At 41.6% G+C, this 20,525-nt stretch overlaps 2 protein-coding genes across 2 annotated transcripts in view; one reads left to right on the top strand and one right to left on the bottom strand.

Annotated features, from left to right (window-relative positions):
• The window catches only part of LOC119426874 (mucin-17), a 13,657-nt gene extending 5,591 nt beyond the window's left edge, over nt 1–8,066 (top strand). Inside the window, exons 3-11 of the mRNA XM_037694454.1 lie at nt 12–3,161; nt 3,253–3,346; nt 5,117–5,192; nt 5,279–5,387; nt 5,559–5,690; nt 6,544–6,633; nt 6,755–6,898; nt 6,975–7,159; nt 7,233–8,066. Of these exons, the coding sequence (XP_037550382.1) occupies nt 12–3,161; nt 3,253–3,346; nt 5,117–5,192; nt 5,279–5,387; nt 5,559–5,690; nt 6,544–6,633; nt 6,755–6,898; nt 6,975–7,159; nt 7,233–7,401 (4,149 nt within the window). The 3' untranslated portion in view covers nt 7,402–8,066. The remainder of the gene's footprint in view (nt 1–11; nt 3,162–3,252; nt 3,347–5,116; nt 5,193–5,278; nt 5,388–5,558; nt 5,691–6,543; nt 6,634–6,754; nt 6,899–6,974; nt 7,160–7,232) is intronic.
• A 1,704-nt stretch (nt 8,067–9,770) lies between these two features.
• LOC119426374 (oxygen-regulated protein 1) lies at nt 9,771–19,114 on the bottom strand. The gene is made up of 4 exons (XM_037693935.1): nt 19,052–19,114; nt 17,140–17,788; nt 16,560–16,710; nt 9,771–16,156 (listed from the first exon to the last, which is right to left on the bottom strand). The coding sequence occupies exons 2-4, from the start codon at nt 17,773–17,775 to the stop codon at nt 9,771–9,773; spliced, it is 7,173 nt and encodes a 2,390-aa protein (XP_037549863.1). The 5' UTR covers nt 17,776–17,788; nt 19,052–19,114.
• Between the last annotated feature and the right edge of the window lie 1,411 nt (nt 19,115–20,525).

The raw sequence follows: 20,525 nt of genomic DNA on the forward strand, positions 1-20,525 counted from the left end.
CATCTGAGCAGATGCAACAGGATGCTGGGATTCAAGACACCACAGTCTTCATGGCAACAACTCCAGAACCGACTGAAGGTGAAATAACCGATGCTTCATCCGAGCAGGTGCAGGAGGATACTGGGGTTCAAGACGCAACAACCAACATAACAGCAACTCCTGCACCAATTGAATTTCAAATAACTGATGCTTCATCTGAGCAGATGCAGCAGGATGCTGGGATTCAAGACGCCACAGTCATCATGGCAACAGCAACTCCTGCACCGAGTGAATTTCAAATAACTGCTAATTCATCTCAGCAGATGCAGGAAGATACTGGGGTTCAAGATGCTACAGCCAACAAGATGACAGCAACTCCAGAACAGACTGAAGGCGAAATAACCAATGCTTCATCTGAGCGGGTGCAGGAGGATGTTGGGGTTCAAGATGCCACAGTCGTCATGGCAACAACAACTCCAGCACTGACTGAGTTTGAAATAACCAATGCTTCATCTGAGCAGGTGCAGGAGGATACTGGGGTTCAAGATGCCACAGTCGTCATGGTGACAGCAACTCCTGCACCGATTGAACTTCAAGTAACTGCTGATTCATCTGAGCAGATGCAACAGCATGCTGGGTTTCAAGATGCCACAGCCAACATGATGACAGCAACTCCAGAACCAACTGAATTTGAAACAACTGGTGCTTCATCCGAGCAGGTGCAGGAGGATACTGGTGTTCCAGATGCCACAGACAACATGGTGACAACAACTTCAGCATCGACTGAAGGCGAAGTAGCTGATGCTTCAGCTGAAGACTATGTGATCTTGGAACCAGTCCCAGTCCCAGTGAGTGAGATTCATTTAGATATTGTTACTCAGGCTGTAGCTGAATCGGGCTTATCTGCCTCACTTGGTCCAGATGAGGAGATGGCAAGTCAAAGTATTTTAAATAGTTCCCCACAGACTATTATACTCGAGGCTGTGGCACATCAAGGTGAAACAAACGATGAGGTCAACAATACCACAGTAACCAGCTCAGGTGAAGTTTTAGAGCAAGAGACAGAAACAAACAGTCTTCAAGATGCTCCAGTTTCTGACCACCAACCATCATCTGCCTCTGTGGATGTAGAGATGGTGAACTCTCATCACACAAATAATGACAGTACTGCAGCAGTGATGGAGAATGTTGAATGTACACTGGGCCAAGACGAAGTGCAGATTCTGGAAGTTATGGAGATTGGTCGTGAGGTGGTTGTGATGGAGGAAGACAACAAGGAAGACAGTGATGTTGTAGTAATAAAACTACCGGCTCAGCCTACCAAAGGTTCTAAAAAGTCAGAAGAAGAAGTAAATGTTACAAAGAAACAGGACACCAGTAAGACTGTGAAAAAGAAAGCGAGTGCAGGAAAGGTTGAAGAGAAAAAGGGACAAGAGGTCGAAAAACCCAAGAAACAAGAAATGAACATGCAAGCGAGAACCAAAGCTCGTCTCGCAGCTCTGGCTGAGCAGAAGGCTGCAGCGGCCAAGAAATCAGCCAACAGACAGCAGTTGAACCTTTTAGCCCTGTGTCAGGAAATTGCAGAGGACATTGCCACAGACAGCATGTTGTTGAAGAAGATCGAAGAAGAAAAACAAGCAGCAGCAGCTGCTGAGGCAGCTAAGGCAAAAGCCAACAAGAAGGAACCTCCAGACGTTACCTCACAAGAAGCAGAACCAGATAATGTAGTGACCCCTGCTGGACCCGAGGAGAGCCCTGCTTCTGAGACCCCCACTCCAGAGTTGCCTGCTGTCCAGCCTGTTGTCCAGCCTGTTGTCCAGCCTGCTGTCCAGCCTGCTGTCCAGCCTGCTGTCCAGTCTTCGACAGCCGATTCAGCCGAACCCAAGCCAGCTGCAGAGCCTCCAAAGAGACGCTTCTTCATCTCTCAGATTTCAGTGCCTCTTAAAGCTCACGAGAAAAAGAAGCTAACTCGATATCAGAGACTGAGACAAGTTGAACTGCAGAGAGAGAAAATGTCTTGGGCCCGCGTCAAGAAACTCAAGTCTGACCAAACAAACCAGATGTTTTCAGATGTGGACTGGCAAGCGTCTTTTTCTGGCGGCTTTTTTATGGGTTCTACAACTCCTTCACAAGCAAGCAGTCCATCAAAAACACCCCCCGTAAGTCAAACATTTGCCACCCAGCCGGCTCTACCAAAAGGAGATTCTCCCAAAATTGAGACTCCTACTTCTGAACTTCTGAAAACGGAAGTTGACAAAACTGAAACTACGAAAACAGACAACACTGAAACTGAACTCGTTAGAACTGAAACGATCGAAACTGAACTCGCTAAAGCAGAAACCTCCAAAACTGAACCCAATAAAGCAGAAACAGCAAAAACAGCTGAACCTGTTAAAGCTGAAACTACTAAAACTGAAGCTCCTAATTCTGACAACCGAAGGATTACGAGGCAAAGTAAAGCTCAAGCGTCTAAAGCTGCTGTTGTAGCTCCAAAACCTGCTCCGAAAGTTACCAGATCAACATCCAAGAGGAGCCTCCCTGCAGTTCCTCCCCCCATGCCCAATGGACTTAATGCTCAAAAACCAAAGCCTGTGGAGTACAAACCATACAGACCCAGGCCAAAGTACTCCTTTGATGATTTTGAACTTGATGATGATGACTCTTTACTAGTGTCAACAATAAAGCCGAATCTTTCCACGCAACCACCTCGACCATGCTCCACAGCTCAGTCTAAACCTCCACTGAAACCCACCATTTCATCACAACCTGCCAACCAGGCAAAGCTCAAATCTCCAACAGCACTTCCTGGACCGACGAGGCCCGCTGCTTCACTTCAAGCTCACTTACAGTCCGCAAAGTCAAAACCTACAGTTACAGCAGCCGCACAGTTGAAACCTACGACTGCAGCTTCATCGAAGCCTGTTCCCTCAACCAGCACGCAGTTAAAGATCCCCATCTTGGCTGCTTCACAGTCCAAACCTGCTTCAGCTCAGCCCAAACCTGCTGCTTCTGCTTCTCCCCAGTTAAAACCAGTAAATGTAACAAAGCAACTTACACCAGCAGCCCCTCATCCAGACAGCCCAGCCACAACAGAAACAAAACCTGCTGCTGCTAAAACTGGTGACTCTTCAGTGCCTCAGAAAACTGAAAATCCCCCATCACAGGAAAATGAAAAATGCAAGGTAACTCCAAATAAATGTATTTCACAACTTTACAACCAACTTTTGAAAACACACGTTTCTTACAGTTATACCTGCCTTTTTTCACACACAGAATACAGCTGATCCACTGTCATCACTTCCTGCCTCTTCCCTTCCTTCTGTGGAGAGCACCGACGGCACAAAGACGTCTGAAGAAAGTCCTGCTGGTATGTTTTTTTTTTTATTGTTGTCGCACAATTTTAGGACTTATTCAGCTTTAACTGGTATGACTGAAATGTATCCTGACTTTAATGATTTTGAATGACATTTTATTAAAGTTGTAATTAATTGTTTACATCATTTACATCTTAACTACACACCGGATTCCAAAAAAGTTGGGGCACTAAACAAATTGTGAATAAAAACTGAATGCAATGATGTGGAGATGGCAAATGTCAATATTTTATTCGTAATAGAACATAGATGACAGATCAAAAGTTTAATCTGAGTAAATGTAACATTTGAAAGGAAAAATATGTTGATTCAAAATATCACAGTGTCAACAAATCCCAAAAAAGTTGGGACAAGTAGCAATAAGTGGCTGGAAAAAGGAAATTGAGTATATAACGAACAGCTGGAAGACCAGTTAACACTAATTAGGTCAATTGACAACATGATTGGGTATAAAAAGAGCTTCTCAGAGTGTCAGTGTCTCTCAGAAGCCAAGATGGTAAGAGGATCACCAATTCCACCATTGTTGCGCAGAAAGATAGTGCAGCAATACCAGAATGGTGTTACCCAGCGTAAAATAACAAAGACTTTTAAGTTATCATCAACCGTGCATAACATCATCAAAAAATTCAGAGAATCTGGAACAATCGCTGTGCGTAAGGGTCAAGGCCATAAAACTCTACTGGATGCTCGTGATCTCCGGGCCCCTAAACGTCACTGCACCTCAAACAGGAATGCCACTGTCAAGGAAATAACAGAATGGGCTCAGGAATAATTCCAGAAAACATTGTCAGTGAACACAATCCACCGTGCCATCCGCCGTTGCCAGCTGAAACTCTACAGTGCAAAGAGGAAGCCATTTCTAAGCAAGCTCAGACGTTTGCACTGGGCCAGGGGTCATTTAAAATGGAGTGTGGCAAAATGGAAGACTGTTCTGTGGTCAGATGAGTCACGATTTGAAGTTCTTTATGGAACACTGGGACGCCATGTCATCAGGACCAGAGAGGACAAGGATAGCCCAAGTTGTTATCAACGCTCCGTTCAGAAGCTTGCATCACTGATGGTATGGGGTTGCATGAGCGCTTGTGGCATGGGAAGCTTGCATGTCTGGAAAGGCACCATTAATGCAGAGAACTATGTTCAGGTTCTAGAACAACATATGCTCCCATCTAGACGTCATCTCTTTCAGGGAAGACCCTGCATTTTTCAACACGATAATGCCAGACCACATTCTGCAGCAATCACAACATCATGGCTACGTAGGAGAAGGATCTGGGTACTCAAATGGCCAGCCTGCAGTCCAGATCTTTCACCTATAGAGAACATTTGGCGCATCATAAAGAGGAAGGTGTGATAAAGAAGGCCCAAGACGATTGAACAGTTAGAGGCCTGTATTAGACATGAATTGGAGAGCATTCCTATTTCTAAACTTGAGAAACTGGTCTCCTCTGTCCCCAGACGTCTGTTGAGTGTTGTAAGAAGAAGGGGGGATGCCACACAGTGGTAAAAATGGACTTGTCCCAACTTTTTGGGGATTTGTTGACACCATGAAATTTGGAAACAACAGATTTTTCCCTTAAAATTATACATTCTCTCAGTTTAAACTTTTGATCTGTGATTTGTGTTCTATTCTGAATAAAATATTAGATGTTGGCACCTCCACATCATTGCATTCAGTTTTTATTCACATTTTGTTTAGTGTCCCAACTTTTTGGAATCCGGTTTGTACATGTTCAAAAATTATTCTCCCATTTATTTCCCCACAGTCACTGCTCGTAATTCTTCTGCAGAGAATGAAACCAAAATGGCAAAGATGGCAGCGAAGACATCAGAAAATCAGAAGTAGGAAGCTTCCTTTCAGTTTTTTGGTATGTTTTTCTTTCTATCAAGTGAAACTTGTTGTGATCTGATGTGTATTTGGATCTCAGCAGTGAAGCAAAGCCACAAGATGCTGCTACTTTTCTTTCTGATGCTTCTTTGCAAAAAGAGGTCAAGAAACTTAAGGAGGCTGACAAAGATGGCACCCAGACTATTATTGTGAGTAAATCAGTTTGACCAAAAATGTTATTGAGCAGCTAAAGTTGTTTTAAGTTAACTTTTTTTTTTGTTGTAATTGTTCACTTTGTTTTTAGCATATTATAACTATTATAGGGGTGTATGTTTAAATTAGGATGTGCTGGACCATCTGTGTCTCCTTTTGTTCCCCAGGATGCAGGACAGAAACACTTTGGGCCAGTGGCCTGCAGTGGGTGTGGGATGCTGTACTCTGCTGCCAACCCTGAGGATGAATCTCAGCATTTACTCTTCCACAACCAGTTCGTCAGTGCTGTCAAATATGTGGTAAAAGAAAGCTGCTTGCTTATTATTTACCTTTCCTTTCAAAAATGAATCACGGGTGTCAATTCACACAAGTCATTTTCAGATTCTTGACACGTGAGTTTCTTCATTATGATGTAGTTAAGCCAATTTAAGAGCATTATCTTGTTATTTAGTATTTATTTATTAACCTTTATTTAACCAGGCAAATCCCATTAAGATCACAGATCTCTTTTGCAAGGGAGGTCTGGGCCAGAAGGCAGACTAACATGCATGTTTTTGATCTGTGGGAGGAAACCGGAGTACCTGGAGAAAACCCACGCAAGCACGAGAAGAGCTTGCAAACTCCACACGGAAAGACGAGGCTTATTTTGATCCATATACCAACCGAAGCAGTTTGGTCGATAATGGTCAATCAGGTCATCTGGACAGTTTCTTTTTTGTGGAAAGAAGTTTCACCCTCTGTCCACAGGGCTTTATCAGTCTGAAGAGTCCCAAGTAAACTGTTGTCCCCACCAAGCAGTACTCTCCGTTAGTGGGCCAACCAGTTTGCTGGTGATAAGATGGTTTCTGGAGGCTGCCCTGTCCTTGACTCCTCCCAGACAGGCAGCCACAGCCAAAGTGGTTCAAGGCATCAGAGTTCGTGCTCAATCATCCAGGTACCAAATCCAATAATGGTCAATTGACCATTATTGGATTTGGTACCTGGATGATTGAGCACAAACTTTGATATCTGCTCTAGATCTTTTTTTCAGCTCCAGCAGTATGCAGCAGCTCTGGTGTCTCTGGGTCTTGAATGAGAGTTGGCCGTTTTGTGTTCACGATTGTAAAAGATCATCAAATATACAAAACAAATCCATTTTGTCTTTAATTTCAGGGGTGGAAAAAAGAGAGGATCCTCGCAGAGTTTCCTGATGGCAAGATCATTCTTGTCCTCCCAGATGATCCTAAATATGCTTTGAAGAAGGTTTGTTTAGAGAGCTCAGTCTTTGCTTGAATGAACGGTGGAGAAGTTAATCATCTGCCTGAAGTTAATGAAATCTGTGACCTCAGTCTGCCGTCATAATGTTTTTTGACTTATTTCTCAGGTGGAGGAGATCAGGGAGATGGTGGACAATGACCTCGGCTTCCAACAGGTGGAGACAAAGTGTCCCTCTCAGACCAAAACTTTCCTCTTCATCTCTATTGACAAGAAAGTGGCTGGATGCCTCATAGCGGAGCACATCCAGGAGGTATGAGGCTGAATTCATTCAGGAAGAGTTTCAGTTCTGATTGATTTAATGACACTGAGGCTGTGTTTGTTCACAGGGCTACAGGGTGATCGAGGAGGCTCTTCCCGAGGGCTCAGAGGGGGAGAAGATGTTGTTTGAGCGTCAGAAAGCTTGGTGCTGCTCCACCACGCCAGATCCAGCCATCTGCGGCATCAGTCGCATCTGGGTGGTCAGTATGATGCGACGCCAAGGCATCGCCACACGCATGATCGAGTGCCTCAGGTCAGTCCATTTACTAAAGATGTGTCATCTTAAAATGAGTTGTATGTAATTAATGTTTTGTTTTTCCACACAGGAATAACTTCATATACGGTTCCTACCTGAGGAAGGATGAGATTGCGTTCTCAGATCCAACTCCCGATGGAAAACTTTTCGCCTCGCATTATTTTGGCACCTCCCAGTTTTTAGTTTATAACTTTGTAAGCGGACTGCGCTCGCTCCAACCCAAAACTCAAGCAGTATGACATTCCACAAGAGAAGAAAGGATGTAGTCATCTGTCATGCTCACTCGCTCCTCTCTGCGTGTTTGAAGAAGGCCACACAGGAAGTGAAAAACTCTCATCCGAGAGGCGGCTCATTGGTTTAAATCTCAGGATAAAAGCAACAAATGGTTGAAAAGTGTCATTCGATTCTTCCCTAAATATTATTTTGAAATGACTATTTTCTTTAAGGAAACAATTGGTTTTAATTAGAAAAAAAAAAGTTTACATGCATGACCTGACAGCAATAGAATAAAAGAGCATATTATTTTTTACTTTCCGCAAACGCTTTAACTTTTTTACCTGTAATCGAGTGAAGAGGAGTGTCATGTTCTCTATGACTACGCCATCATCTCAAGTTGTGTTTTAATGTTTAAAAGCTGCAGCAAGGTGGACGGAGAGTTGTGGGTTTGGACTGCAGTCTGTAGTACGAGTCTTTGTCTTTAAATCTCACTTCTTCGTTTGTGCCTAAATAAGTAATGTTTGATTTTAGATGTTTTTATTTACATCTTTGCCAAAATGTTTCACTAAGCGGCATTTGGCTTTTTATTCAGTTAGCCTAGAAAATCATCTTATTGCTTAGAAATGTATATCAATTAATCATGTAGATTTATGCATTTTATTTCAAGATTTATAATGGAAGATGAGAACGGTCGTGAGCCTCTTGTGTATAATGGTAAATATCAGATTCAGTCGTCGTGATTGAAAACGAATGACCACCATGAAGGTTTAGATCCACTCTGATTAACAGCATCATTTTAATCATTTGTTTTCTTCCTCCTCGTTGAAGCGTTGAGCTGTTTTTGTGTAAGAAAAAGAAATTTTTTGATTTATATGAAGCTGGTATGTAAATATTTATTTAAACATAAAAAAAAACCAATTTTTCTCCAAATGGGTGTTATTGTGTAAAATGAGCCATCTAGTGGTCATTTTTGTAACTTCGTTGAAAAACATTTGAAAGATGGGCAAACCAGTTGAAATTGTGGGAATTTTCTTGCTTTTCACATGTTTTTTGTCTTTGTTGCAGCAGATGTAAACACCACCCCCCTCCTTTTAGCACATTCCTCGACGCTCCTGTCACAACATGGGCCGGCTCGTTGGCAACTTCTAAGAAAAAAAACAATCTTGGAACAACACGAATACTTCCTCAAACAGAGGGGGAGAAAACAGAGGTCTCCGCTTACTTCTCGAAGATCTGATACTAATCAGGGAGCGAAAACAACGGGGTAAAGGTATATTTAACTCAAAAGTCCACCCTGGTATTTTTACAGTCATATCAGGCAAAAGCAATAATCGGTGTCCACAAAGATAATTCAAGCTGGCTTTTGTCAACAAAAAAAACAGTCAGGTGTTTGTAAACATACACGTTTATTCTTACACATTAGTTTAAAAAGACAAAAGTTACAGCTGCCCGATTGAAAAACAAAAACCAGTTTATTCTAATACTTTTTGCCAGAGTTTTAAAATGTGTCTACTCAAGAATTTCAACTTTAGACAAACTCCAGATCAAACCTGAGGAGGACGGACTCTTAGTGCTGCTTGTTTTCTGACATCTGCGAGGACTTGATCTGTTTAAAGGGTTTTACAACAAGATTACACTAATACTCTGGCTTCTTGTACTATTGACATGCAACCAGTGAGTGGAAAAGAGCTGCTCTGGGAACAAGACAAAATATTTCTTATGTTTAGACACAAACAGCATCAGCTGTATGTTTGTTCACAACCTAATGTATACAGTGCTGTTTAAAAGTTTTAAAACACCCCTAATTTCATTTTATTTTGCTTCCAATGAATCAGTGCTCTTGGTTAATAGTTCTTCAGGCTTTCTGAAGTTCTACATTTTTCTTTAGACTTTGGCCGCTTTTTTCATTCAGGCTCTTTCCAGTCCTTGTTTCTGACAGTAACAGCATAATGTACCGTAAAAACAATTTAGGTGCACTTTTATACCTAAATGATTCATAAACAGCTTAATTAAAACAAACAATCTTTATAAAATTGTCCAGCCTCAGACGAAAAATGAGTGAAAAAGTAAAATGCGAAGAAAAACCTGAAAATCTTCAGAAAGCCTAAGGAATTATTGCTCAAGACCACTTCAAGAAACCAGAAACTGGCTTCTTGGAAGCTAAATGCAAAGAAATGACTCAAGACTTTCGCACAATACTGTAAAACATGTAAGAATGTCCAGCTCTTGACATATAGTTCTATCCAATAGCTGAAATGCTATGTACTCTGCTAAGGCCTTGACAACATGAAAACGTAGGCACCAAAACACATTCAACCATTACCCAATGTGCACTTTTTTAGGTGAATCAAACGGGGACGTTTAAGGATCGTCCATTAAAAAAAAAAGGCTCTCACAGAATAGGACAATGTGCGCCACAAAAATTATACAGCAAATCTAAAACGTCAGGTTCTTGAAGCCTTCTGTTAACGATGCTCTGACCTTTCCCAGGCTGCACCAGTACAACCTCACCATCAGGTGGCTCTACCAACGGGTGAACTTTGTTATCCTTCACCTTAAAGTCAGGAACGCCAACGCTCAACAGAACGCTTAGTTTGTTGTCTTCAGAACTGTCCTGGGCCTCTTCTACGTTCTCTCCACTGACGCAGCTCTTGCTTACTGTGCTTGGATCATCTTGACAGATCTCTGATTCAGTTGCATGGGGCAGAGAGAAGTAGGTGCACTTTCTATGTAGAGGATTTGTCTTGTCCTCTAGTTCTGGCTTTGCACTGAAGAGAGAATATGGAGTGTCTGCTACATCTTCATGTAGTTCTTTTTCTTGAGGACCACTCGAAAAGGTCTTGTTTATTCCCACTGGGTCTGACAGTGACTTTCTCATTGTTGTGTTCTCTCTAAGGAGCCATCGTCCATTATCAATGGGGACACTGTCTCCAGGCCCCACTTGTGCGTTGAAAGCAATGCATCTTGTCGCTTCACTGAAAGCGTCCAACGCGTTGGAGGAATTGAAGTAAGACAATTCGGACATGGCTTTGGATCGGGCTGCGTGAAAGGGCGAGAAGATGCTCGAGGGCTCTTTTTTCCTGTGATCTGACTCAGATGGGGTTCTCTCACTTGTTTCCTCTGGTTTAGCTTCTTTCTTGCCATAAAGCATTTCGATGGTCCTCCTCACGAAGCCTTTGGTAATGGATTTCTGTGCTGAATCGTCTTCTCCGCTGGACATTTCGCCTGAAGTTTGAGACTGATATCCACCGCTGTCGGAGCTCCCTGCCTTGAATGCGGACAGCTCTGATGAGTTTGTGCTGGGGTAACATTTCTGCTGGACGTCTGTAGCACTCTTTGCCAAAAACATTTCCCTGATGGATCTGACCCGGCTGCCTTCAGGCTCTGTGGTTACAACCCCGCTGGAGTCGTAGCTGAAAGACAATGATGACTGAGGGGCTGAGCGGGTACAGATAGGCAGCTCGGATGTGGGTGATTCAGAGGGTGATTCTTCTGACTCAACGTGGGTCTTTCTTTGGGAGAAACGTCTAGCGGTGGAACTTGCTGGCGTGTGTTTTACTTTCTGGACATCAGAAACCTGACTTTCCAGAAGAATCACCCTCTCTGCAACAGACTGGGTGAGACGTTCTTCAGATGATTTAAGAGTTTTCACCCCCTTCTCACAGTTTGTTCCTTCTGCTTGTGTGAGTGGATCTTCCTGATGCCGTGCATGACTTTCTTCGGTGTTTATGTCCACAGTGGCTTGTTCCTCCTCGGAGCTGAATGGTTTTTCATAGTAGTTTAATTCTTCTTCAGCGGAGCTGCTGATTTGATCGTCTTCGCCTTTTAGTTCATCGACATGTTCCTCACAGCTGCTGTGGTCATTCCCACTGTCGTCATCTTTATCAAAACTAAAACCCTTTTCAGATATTACCAAATCGCTGTCGTCTTTGACGCTGTATAAATTCTGACTGTTTAACAAATTGCTCAAACCTCTGTCAAGAGTAACTGGACATTTTGGATTAGCTTCACCCCCTGAGCTAATTTTCTCTTTCTCTTGTCTTAAAGCTGCCAGCCCTTTACTTTGTCTTGTTTGTTCCTTGAATTTAGGAAGTTCACGAAAAAGCTTCTCGTTCTGCTCTTCCTCATTGCTTGACAAACATTCCTCAATAATAACCTGCAGTTTTTTACAGTCAACCACTGGCTGCTCTTCCTCTGAAGATGGATCTTCTGAGTTGGAGCTTCCTGTGCTAACATTCAAACCCATACTGTACATTTGACACTCTGAGGTCATCCATTTGACCTCTGGCTGTCCTTCCTCTGAGAAACTTTCACTGTCCATGTTGGATATGCTGTTCTTTCCTTTAAAATTCACTTCCACGTATTGGTTTGAACTCGGTTGCTCATTGTTAGACAAATCCTCACCTTCACTACTTTCCTGCTTTAGCTCCTCACATGCAACCTTTGCATCATTTTCTGATTTATGCAGCTCACACACATCCGACACGTCTTTACAGGTTTTCTCTAAATCGTTACTGGCACTTGAAAATGTCTGCGCTTCATCACGGCGTAGCACGTCATCAATGATATTTTCCTCGTTTTGAATCTTTAGCTGCCTAAATTCCAAACAGCGCTCCTCCTTTTTGAAGATACAACTGTCTTTTTCAAGTTTTTTGCTACTGCTCACACCTCCGTTCGTTTTTGTCAGCTCTTGTGGTAATTTATCACCACCGTCATCCTGCGGCTGTTTTTGCTTCCCCTGATAGTCTTGATGGTCCACATCCCTACATGACTGCACATCCGTGGATGTTTTACAGGAAAGCTGTCTTTCTTGAGGCCTTTGTTCACAACTCACTTCATCTAATTGGTGTTCAGTCACAAAATTCAAGTAATCTTTGCTGGTCTTTACTTGATTTTGAGTTGGTTGGTGCATTACTGTCTCTGAAATCACTTCCGATGGTTTTGGCTGGTTGATGTCAGTGACTGATTTCACATTGACGCTTGCATCTTCTTTAGGAATTGTGTCTTTTGTAGGAACATCGTTTGCGATTTCATGGTTGTTTTGATTTGCTGGCAGCTTCAGTCTTTCAGCAAACTTCTCTTCATTGTCACCCTCGCTTTTTACACACTCAGAAAGAGAAGCCAACTCCTCCTTAAGCTTATCAGGAATATCCAGGTTATCTATGATCTCATCAATCGCAGTCTCTTCAATGGCGCAGTCTTGTTCAGGACCAGGCTCAGTCATGAATGACACATTAGGTGTTGAGTTGTGACTTTTGCATCGCTCACCGAGTTCCTGAAAGCCCTTCCAACTTTGCAGAAGCTGCTTTGAGGCAGACTGTTGTAAATTTGATAAACTCATTTTGAGTTTGTGGGAATCTTCAATGTTGGCAATTTCTTGTAAGGAATCGATCATTTTTAAAGCCTCGGCACAGCTGACATGGTTTACGTTCAACTCGTCCATGGTTAGGTTCGTTAAGCCTTCCTTTAGGGTCATGACGGCCAGGAAAGCAAGGAGAGCTTTTGTTGAGGAGCCAAACGTCGAGGCTACATGAGAGGAGAAGTCTGGTAAGCTGTTGGACTTCTCCAGACAGGATGGTCGTTTGTTCTGGGTGATTTGTCGAATTGACTTTATCGAGCAGCATACCTTCTCGAGGACTGGTTTCATGTTTGGCTGGTTTGCAGTGTTTGTTGGCTGTGGCTTTACGTGTGTGTCTGATGCAGATTTATCCTGATCTGCTGTTACAATCTTATTATCATCGACCTTCATTTCACCAGCTGATTTTCCTGACTGTGGCGTTTGGCGACTTTGTCTTTGGAATGATGTTTTCTTTAGAGACGTACTTGTTGATTCTGGTGAACTGTCCAAAGAGAGGTCTTCGGAGGGAAACTTTCTACTTGATTTGTGTCTGACAGGTGGTGAGACATCCAAAGACTGAGAGTACGGAGATGCTCTCTGGAGCTCTATTGGTTTATGATCTTTTTTCTCAGAAGGGTTAGCATTTGGCATTACATGTTCTTTTGTTCCAATGTTTGGAAGAACCACTTTATCCAGAGTGTGGCTAGTCACTGGTGCTAATTTAGGAGAGGTATTTTGAAGTTCAACAGAAGGTTTGTTTTGTAATATTCTCTCTGGAGATGGACTAGGCTTTATTTTTGCTCTTTTTATCAAGGTTTTGGGTGATGGTGCCTCCTTTTGAGATGTTTTTACAAGTTTTGTTTCTTTTAATTGGATGTTGCTCAACTTTGAAGCTTCACTCAATGACATGCTGGCAGATGACATCCTTTGGTCCGATGTTAAAGAAGAACAAAATGATGGTGTGCCCAGATCTAAAACTGAATGCTGGGTTTCTACAGGTGGGTCTTCAAATGGTTGTGTAATTCCATTAGGCGGCACATCATCTCCCACAGTATTGAAGGGAGTAGACATTGTGGCTGCCTTTGGAGTGTTGTCATTACCTAAAGTGTATTTATCCAAAGAAGCCTTTCTGAGAGACATTTTCCTTTCAAATGAACCATTACTGACCAAAGGAGCTCTTTTAATGGATGAAGTTCTGGATAATTCTTCCCCATGCTGTGCAGAACAGTTGTTGGTTTCCACCGTGTCATTAGTTGGTGATATGGCCTTGTCAGATGTAGGACTCAAAGATGATGGATGATCCTCTGATAATCTGCTCATTGATGAGAGTCTGTATAAAGAGCTGCTCGCTGCTGATGGAGCGTCCTGAGTGGAATACCCAGTGTTCAGTAGTTCAGGTGGTGGTGGCGGCAGCTCCATGGAAAATGTATCCGTGGGTGTTTCTGGATTTTCCTCTTCACTGCCTAATGCCATTTCTGTTGATGTTTGGTCTGCTGGTGGATTTATTCCAGAGCAGATCCCATTCGAGTGACGTTTAACTTGACTAATTGCAGATTTCTCCAATGGTGGATTTGATTTGATTTCAAAAGACTGTACTCTGAGTTTGACAGATGATGTGATCGGCGTCTCTTGATATTGTTTAGAAGTGATGATTTTTTCTTTTTCATCTTCACACCTAACATTTTCAGTTCTTGCAGATGGAAGCACCTCTAATATTTTACTTTTCATATATGTGTCAGATGCCAGGTTCAAATCTGTTTTCTCCAGCCAGTTCTCTACATACTCTTTAGTGGCAGAGCTGGAGGCATTAAAAGGCAACAAGGACATGCTTCTACTAAGATCAGATGACTTGTTTGCATTCTTTGTCTCCGTATGCATTGATGTCTGTCGTGTCAAAATTCCCCGAGGTTGACTAAAATTAGTGCTTGTTCTAAAAGAAATTTGCCTGCTTTTCTTTTCTTTTAAAGTTAATGATCCATTTGAGTCTTTACCACTAGTTTTAACTGTAGCATCTGGCTTTGGTGCGCTTCCCATCGCTATCCCTTTGTCCCAATTTAAGGTTGGTTTCTTTTTAAGCTTTTTCAACTTTTTTCCTGAACTGGATTTATTACCATAAATTCTCTTGATGAACATAGCGCTGGAGAATGGTTTGACTTTTTTATGTCTCTCGGCTCGTTTTTTGGAGCTCTTCTTTTGTCTTTTTCTTGGCATTACAACCAGCTGAACATGTCTGCTGATGAATCTAGATTTTGAGGCGGCACTCATGACGTCTGTCTGTTGGGGCTTGACATGGCCTTTTGCAGGATTCTTATACTGTTGTCCTTGAACTGCATCAGCTTTCAGAGAGGATGAGTGTAAATCTGTTTTTAAAGATGTGCTATCACCCAACTTGATACTAACAGACTCAGATGCAGTTGGAGGACTCCAGATCTCCTGTTCAAATTTATTATTTGAAGAAAGCTGCCCAATTTCTGAAGTAGCTGGCCCCAAAGTCCCACAGACTACAGATAGGTCTTGCGCACAAATATTCGGAAGGAAATTATCCTGACAAGTCTGCTGTTCATATATGTGTAAAACCGTTTCAGTGACCTCCTCTTTGCTGAATTCAGTCTGCATGATTTCAGTCATTTCATTTGAGTTAAAACCAGAGATATCTCTACTTTTTATATCAACAGAGCCTAGCCGTCTTGGTTTGGGTACTGGTCTTGTGTTGCTCTGATTAACCATGCAGAACTGTTCTGTTGTCCTGTTTGCCTCTTCAACCCCATTCCCTTTAAGAGATGCAATGCTCTCCACAGAAGCTTGTTCTTTGCTTATTTTTTTCCATCCTGGGGTAGGGACTCTCCTTGAGGATACTACATCTGTGTGGTTTTCAATATTTTCTTCACAACTACTTTCACTGAAAACTTCATTGCCCAACGATGGCGGATCATCATCGTTGTCGTCTTTAGATCTATCCTTGTTGAAGATGTCAATGGAAGCATCAGATTTTTGTAAACTGTGTGAGTTTAACTGATTTAAGTAAACCTGCTCTTCCTCTAACTCAGATATGCAGGCCACGTTGGGCTGGTCAGCTGCAGGCGAGCGTGTTAGGGTGGTGGTCCACTTAACTGTTTCTTCTTCCTTAATTGTCAGCCGCACCTTCATCTCCACTGTCATGCTGCCATCCTGATTCACCCGAAAGGACTTCTCGATGTTGTCGTCATTGGACAGAGAGCAGTCCTGCCCTCCAGGTCCATCCCCAGGACAGGGCTCACCCTCTGTTTCTGCTACAGATTCCAGTATGCAATTCGAGTCCAACTCCACAGAGTTATTGAGGTTACTGGGCAGGTCACATGAACTCTCTGCAATGCTGTTATGAATCTGATGAACAATGTACCTCTCGGAAGATGCTGAGAAATTTCTTGACTTTGTAGAATACGGCGGGGACTTCTTTTTAGCTTTTCAGTCGATAGAACGATCCATAAAAAGTCCAGAAAAGGTGGAAAAATCAAAATGAAATGTCCAGAGATTTCAGGAAAGTTGACAAGAATCCAAGAGAAGCATGAAGGGAGAAAGAAAAAGAAAGGATAAATGTTAGAATGAATGAACGACTGCTCCTCAGGAACATTAGCCTGCAGCCCTGTGGAGTTTGCATGTAGGTCATCTACAGTATTACGTATGATATTATCACCTCAGCACTTTCCCAAGCTTTATCCTTTGAGAGCAGGTAAGTTATTGCAGACACATCACATGTGTCCATCAGACCAACACACTGCTTCATGATGCGTTGGTAAAATGCTCTCACGAACTGCATAAAATTATATGGGTGCTTGCATTTGCATATATTTTCTTTAAACTTACCGTTTAAAGCCTTTTGTCTTCTGAAACCCCTTCGGTTATTACGCCACCTTGTTGGAGCTGGAGATTTGCTGTATATGGCAGGTCTGAAAGGCTCCCTGCCTACAGCCACCACAGTCCCAGAACACATAATCAAACCTGGAAGACCATCAACCTGAAGCAAACAGACAAAAAACAGAGCAGTCACTTCTTAAGTAGTGCCACAATGGCTATTTGATTGTATGAAAAACAGAACTCCAAGACTTAAAACTAAAAATTAATATATGTACGTATACACGTTCATTGTACTCTTTGTCAAAATGGCATCTTGAAAAAACAACCACTTTATAATCAATCCTTGGCTTTAAGCTTTCCAGTGTAGTATTTCAGGATGCCTTTTTGGCATTAGGCAAGTTGCTAAAGGAGCTTATCACTTTCTCTCCTTGTGTGACCACTACTTCATGCCAGGTTTAAGTTCATGTAAGTTCTTTGGAGTCAGCTTTGTTTTGTTAGCACGAAAGGTCATTCATGAATATATTGTGTTTGTACTATGCAGTTTCTCTTTAAACAAATTGTTTGTTGTACTGAAAGTTAAAACACTTACACGTCTGCCATCTGGTGTGTGTAGTTTATTCACATGAAACTGGACCAGTTCAGAGATATAGTTCAGGATAGACTCATAGCTAGGTGTAGTCTTCTTGTGAAGCACCACAGTGTGCTTGATGGAAGGGTCTCCGTTGCGAAAAACCACAAGCCTCTTTGGTGTGCGTATGACGATCGGCTCTTGCCAGTGGAAGTTTTTCCTGCCTGGAAAAAACTGCCCGGTCCGGCGACGAGAACTAACGGGTCTTGTGTGGTACCAAGGTGGCAGTTTTCTCCGAGCCAGCGCCAGATCGAAGGGTTTGACTTTACGACTGTCAGAGCAGATGTAAGATTTCCCATCTTCGAGTTCGTCTAAAGTGCTAATGCCGTGAACCCCTCGAGGAGTCGTGATGTTCCGCACGCCAAACGGCAGGGGAACCTTTTTTGAGAGGCTGTCCAAGAGCGCTTCAAAGGTTTTAAAAGTACGGTTGTTGATGACCATACGCAGGCCATTGAACTGAGGATCTCCACTTTTGTAGAAGCAGACTCTTTTGGACAGGATGGGGTTGATGACACTTGGGTGGCGGACGGTGTCCAACGTGTGCCCACTCCCTAATGATGGGTCAGGGAGGGTTCTCCGCAGCCCTATTTCATTCATCGTCGTTGACCAACTGCAAACAGAGAAACAAGTAAAAGGTTAGACATTTAGCAAGAAAAACAGTTTCTTTGTTTGTCTTAGTGGATGCTGCTTGTTCTAACTTTAAGGTTCCCAGTGTAAACATTCAAAATGTCTCCTGCTCCCCCACTTCCTGAGCCATTGCAATAAAACCAACAGTGATAAACCATTGGTGATGGGTCTTTTAAGTACCTTCCCTGTGCAAACAAGCAACAATTGACATTTTCCTTAATCTTTCTACTTGTTTTTGCTTGTGTGTTTATCTGTTGTGTTATTTGACATCTGATGTCCCGCTGGACGGATTTCAATAAAACACTCAAAGTAATCATTAGCTGTACATCTACGTATTATTAACGTTAGACAGGCGATCCAATTAAAGGTGGTCACCACAGCTAATTGACCTTAACACAAAATAGCAATAACTTGGTTAAATTTAGAAATATTAGGAAAATGTATGTGGTAGTAGCTGAGAGTCATCCTCCTCTCAACAGATCCTTCATTAACGCTCGAGATTGCACATTTTATTTACAAAACGATCATAGTTTAACAATCTGGTATAAAAGGTGGTGATATGCATTCCAATAAGGAATGTGAAGTCTTTAATTGGAGTTTGTTTGTCAATGTAATTTCTAGTTGATGACAACCAGAACTTGTTCAATACATATTTTCTTTATCTATTTTACCTTTTTAATTGAAAATATGCAAGATGTCAAATTTATTTTTCATTTTAGAAAATGGTGTTTTATAGAAACTGAGTGGGAACTAATGTATTATGGGGATAAAAAGGATGGTGATTTAGAGGTTAGCAGCTAAACAACACAACACTGTGTTCATTGCAGCCTAAATGAATCTTGTATCAACAACTGAATGACGTCTGGCAAACATATGTTGTTTACTCAGACTGTGTCCGTCAGCTTATATGACCTGTCTGCAAAACGGGTCATTAGAAAGGTATTTTTGCCAAAATATCTTAAAAAGTGCTTATAAAACGCTGTTCTCAAACTTTTAATAAGTCTCTTAAGTTTAAACATTTTTAAAATATTTTTATTTTTAGGTGAAAAAATTTAGTTATTAGTCATTTTGCTGTGAAAGTTCCAATTTTGGTTTAGTTAATCAAGTTTAATCGCTCGTAGTAGAATTGGAACTTATTTAAAAGCAAAAATCTAGCACATTGTGTATGACGATGTAATAAACAAGTCTTAACAAAATTAAGCTTAAACGCAAATAGAAAAATTGTGGTATTTCAATGTAAACTCACCTTCGCTAGCATCGTAAAAAATCCCAAAAGTTTGTAAAAAGATCCATGACACTTTATTTCGTGCTCCACAGCACAATAGCTGCTGAGCTAACCGCACAGTTAAGTGTTTATTTCAGGAGACGCCATCATTGGTTATTTGCTTAATCTTTGCTCAGAGTTAATCTCCACTGCAGGTGCAAAGCTTGAAAATCCTCTTTAGAAAGGTGTGTCACACAGATGCATATAGAGCTATCACAACAGACTGAAGAAGAGGTCCAAAAACCTCAGAAAGTAAATTATTGGTTTATATTGACATGTAGTACATGCATGTGAGTACATGTATGATGATGTATTGCCAATGGCAAAGAGAAATCCTAAAAAAAATTAAAATGCTTTGAAATAGTGTTTTTGAAAACTGACTTCTTAAAGTAAAAACCATTATGAATATAAGCAAAATGTGAAAAAAAGCTTTTCTGAACAGCAGATAGTCGTTTCGTGTCTGCTTGAAATATTCTAGCACGTTTGTAATCTTATTATGGACCTCTTTAGGTAATTAGGATTAAGGTGCTCTCGATTCTCAGGACCCTCAAAGAAGCGCACTTGTTTTCAATAAAGAATGAAGTCATTCAAATGTTTGTCCTGAAGGGATGGGTCAGATTTTTGAAACGGGGGTTTTGTGGAAAGTGTATGAACGGTTCAAATCTTACCTGTTGTAGATAGCTCTTTCAGTTGCCTCTGTTTTAAGAAATAGTTTAATTTTGACAAAATTGACAAGCAGCTACTCTGGACTGAAACCAAAGTGAATTACTGTCATCTTGCACTGTTCCCACTTTTTGGCCATGTTGTTTTTAAAACAAAAACTCCTAATTGCTTAAATATTTTCATGTGTTATAAATTTTTCAGTTAAGGACATTATTTTACCAATGCAATGCATTCTGGGGGGATAACATGCATAGGTTGCAGTCAAGAGGAGAGCACTAGGGCTCGAGGATAAAAAGTTATAATATAGGACAATGAAGTTTTAATTTGTTTTTGTCTTTATGCCATTATGCATAATATATGGGTAGGATTAATATCAAATGTGATCAAGTTGGAATATTAGCTGGAGCTAACATGACAGTTAAAAGGCTAACGCTGAGGCACAACCCCCACAAACTTATGCCATCTGTCCAACTGAGGCAGTGTTTTGTTTTACTTTCTGGTCCAGATGGAGCAAAATTACAAAATTTTGCTCTACATTGGTTTCATCGCCCTGCAATCCAATTCAGGATGGATGGATGGATATGTAAATTGTTAAAATTGATCTTTTCATTTTTGTTTGTCATAAAATGTGCAGCACAAGCTCTCCCATGAGCTGCGCAAATGCCAGCTATTTTTTTGTTTTGTTTTTTGTCTGACTCTCCCTTTATCTGTTTGGTCTTTATCATTTTCAGCTGCATGGCGAATTATTTCTACATTCTCCTCTCTGTTGACACCCTCAGGTTCAAGTGAAAGG

This window comes from Nematolebias whitei, chromosome 20 (assembly GCF_014905685.2).
Source record: "Nematolebias whitei isolate Nwh7 chromosome 20, NemWhi1, whole genome shotgun sequence".
NCBI lineage: Eukaryota > Metazoa > Chordata > Actinopteri > Cyprinodontiformes > Rivulidae > Nematolebias > Nematolebias whitei.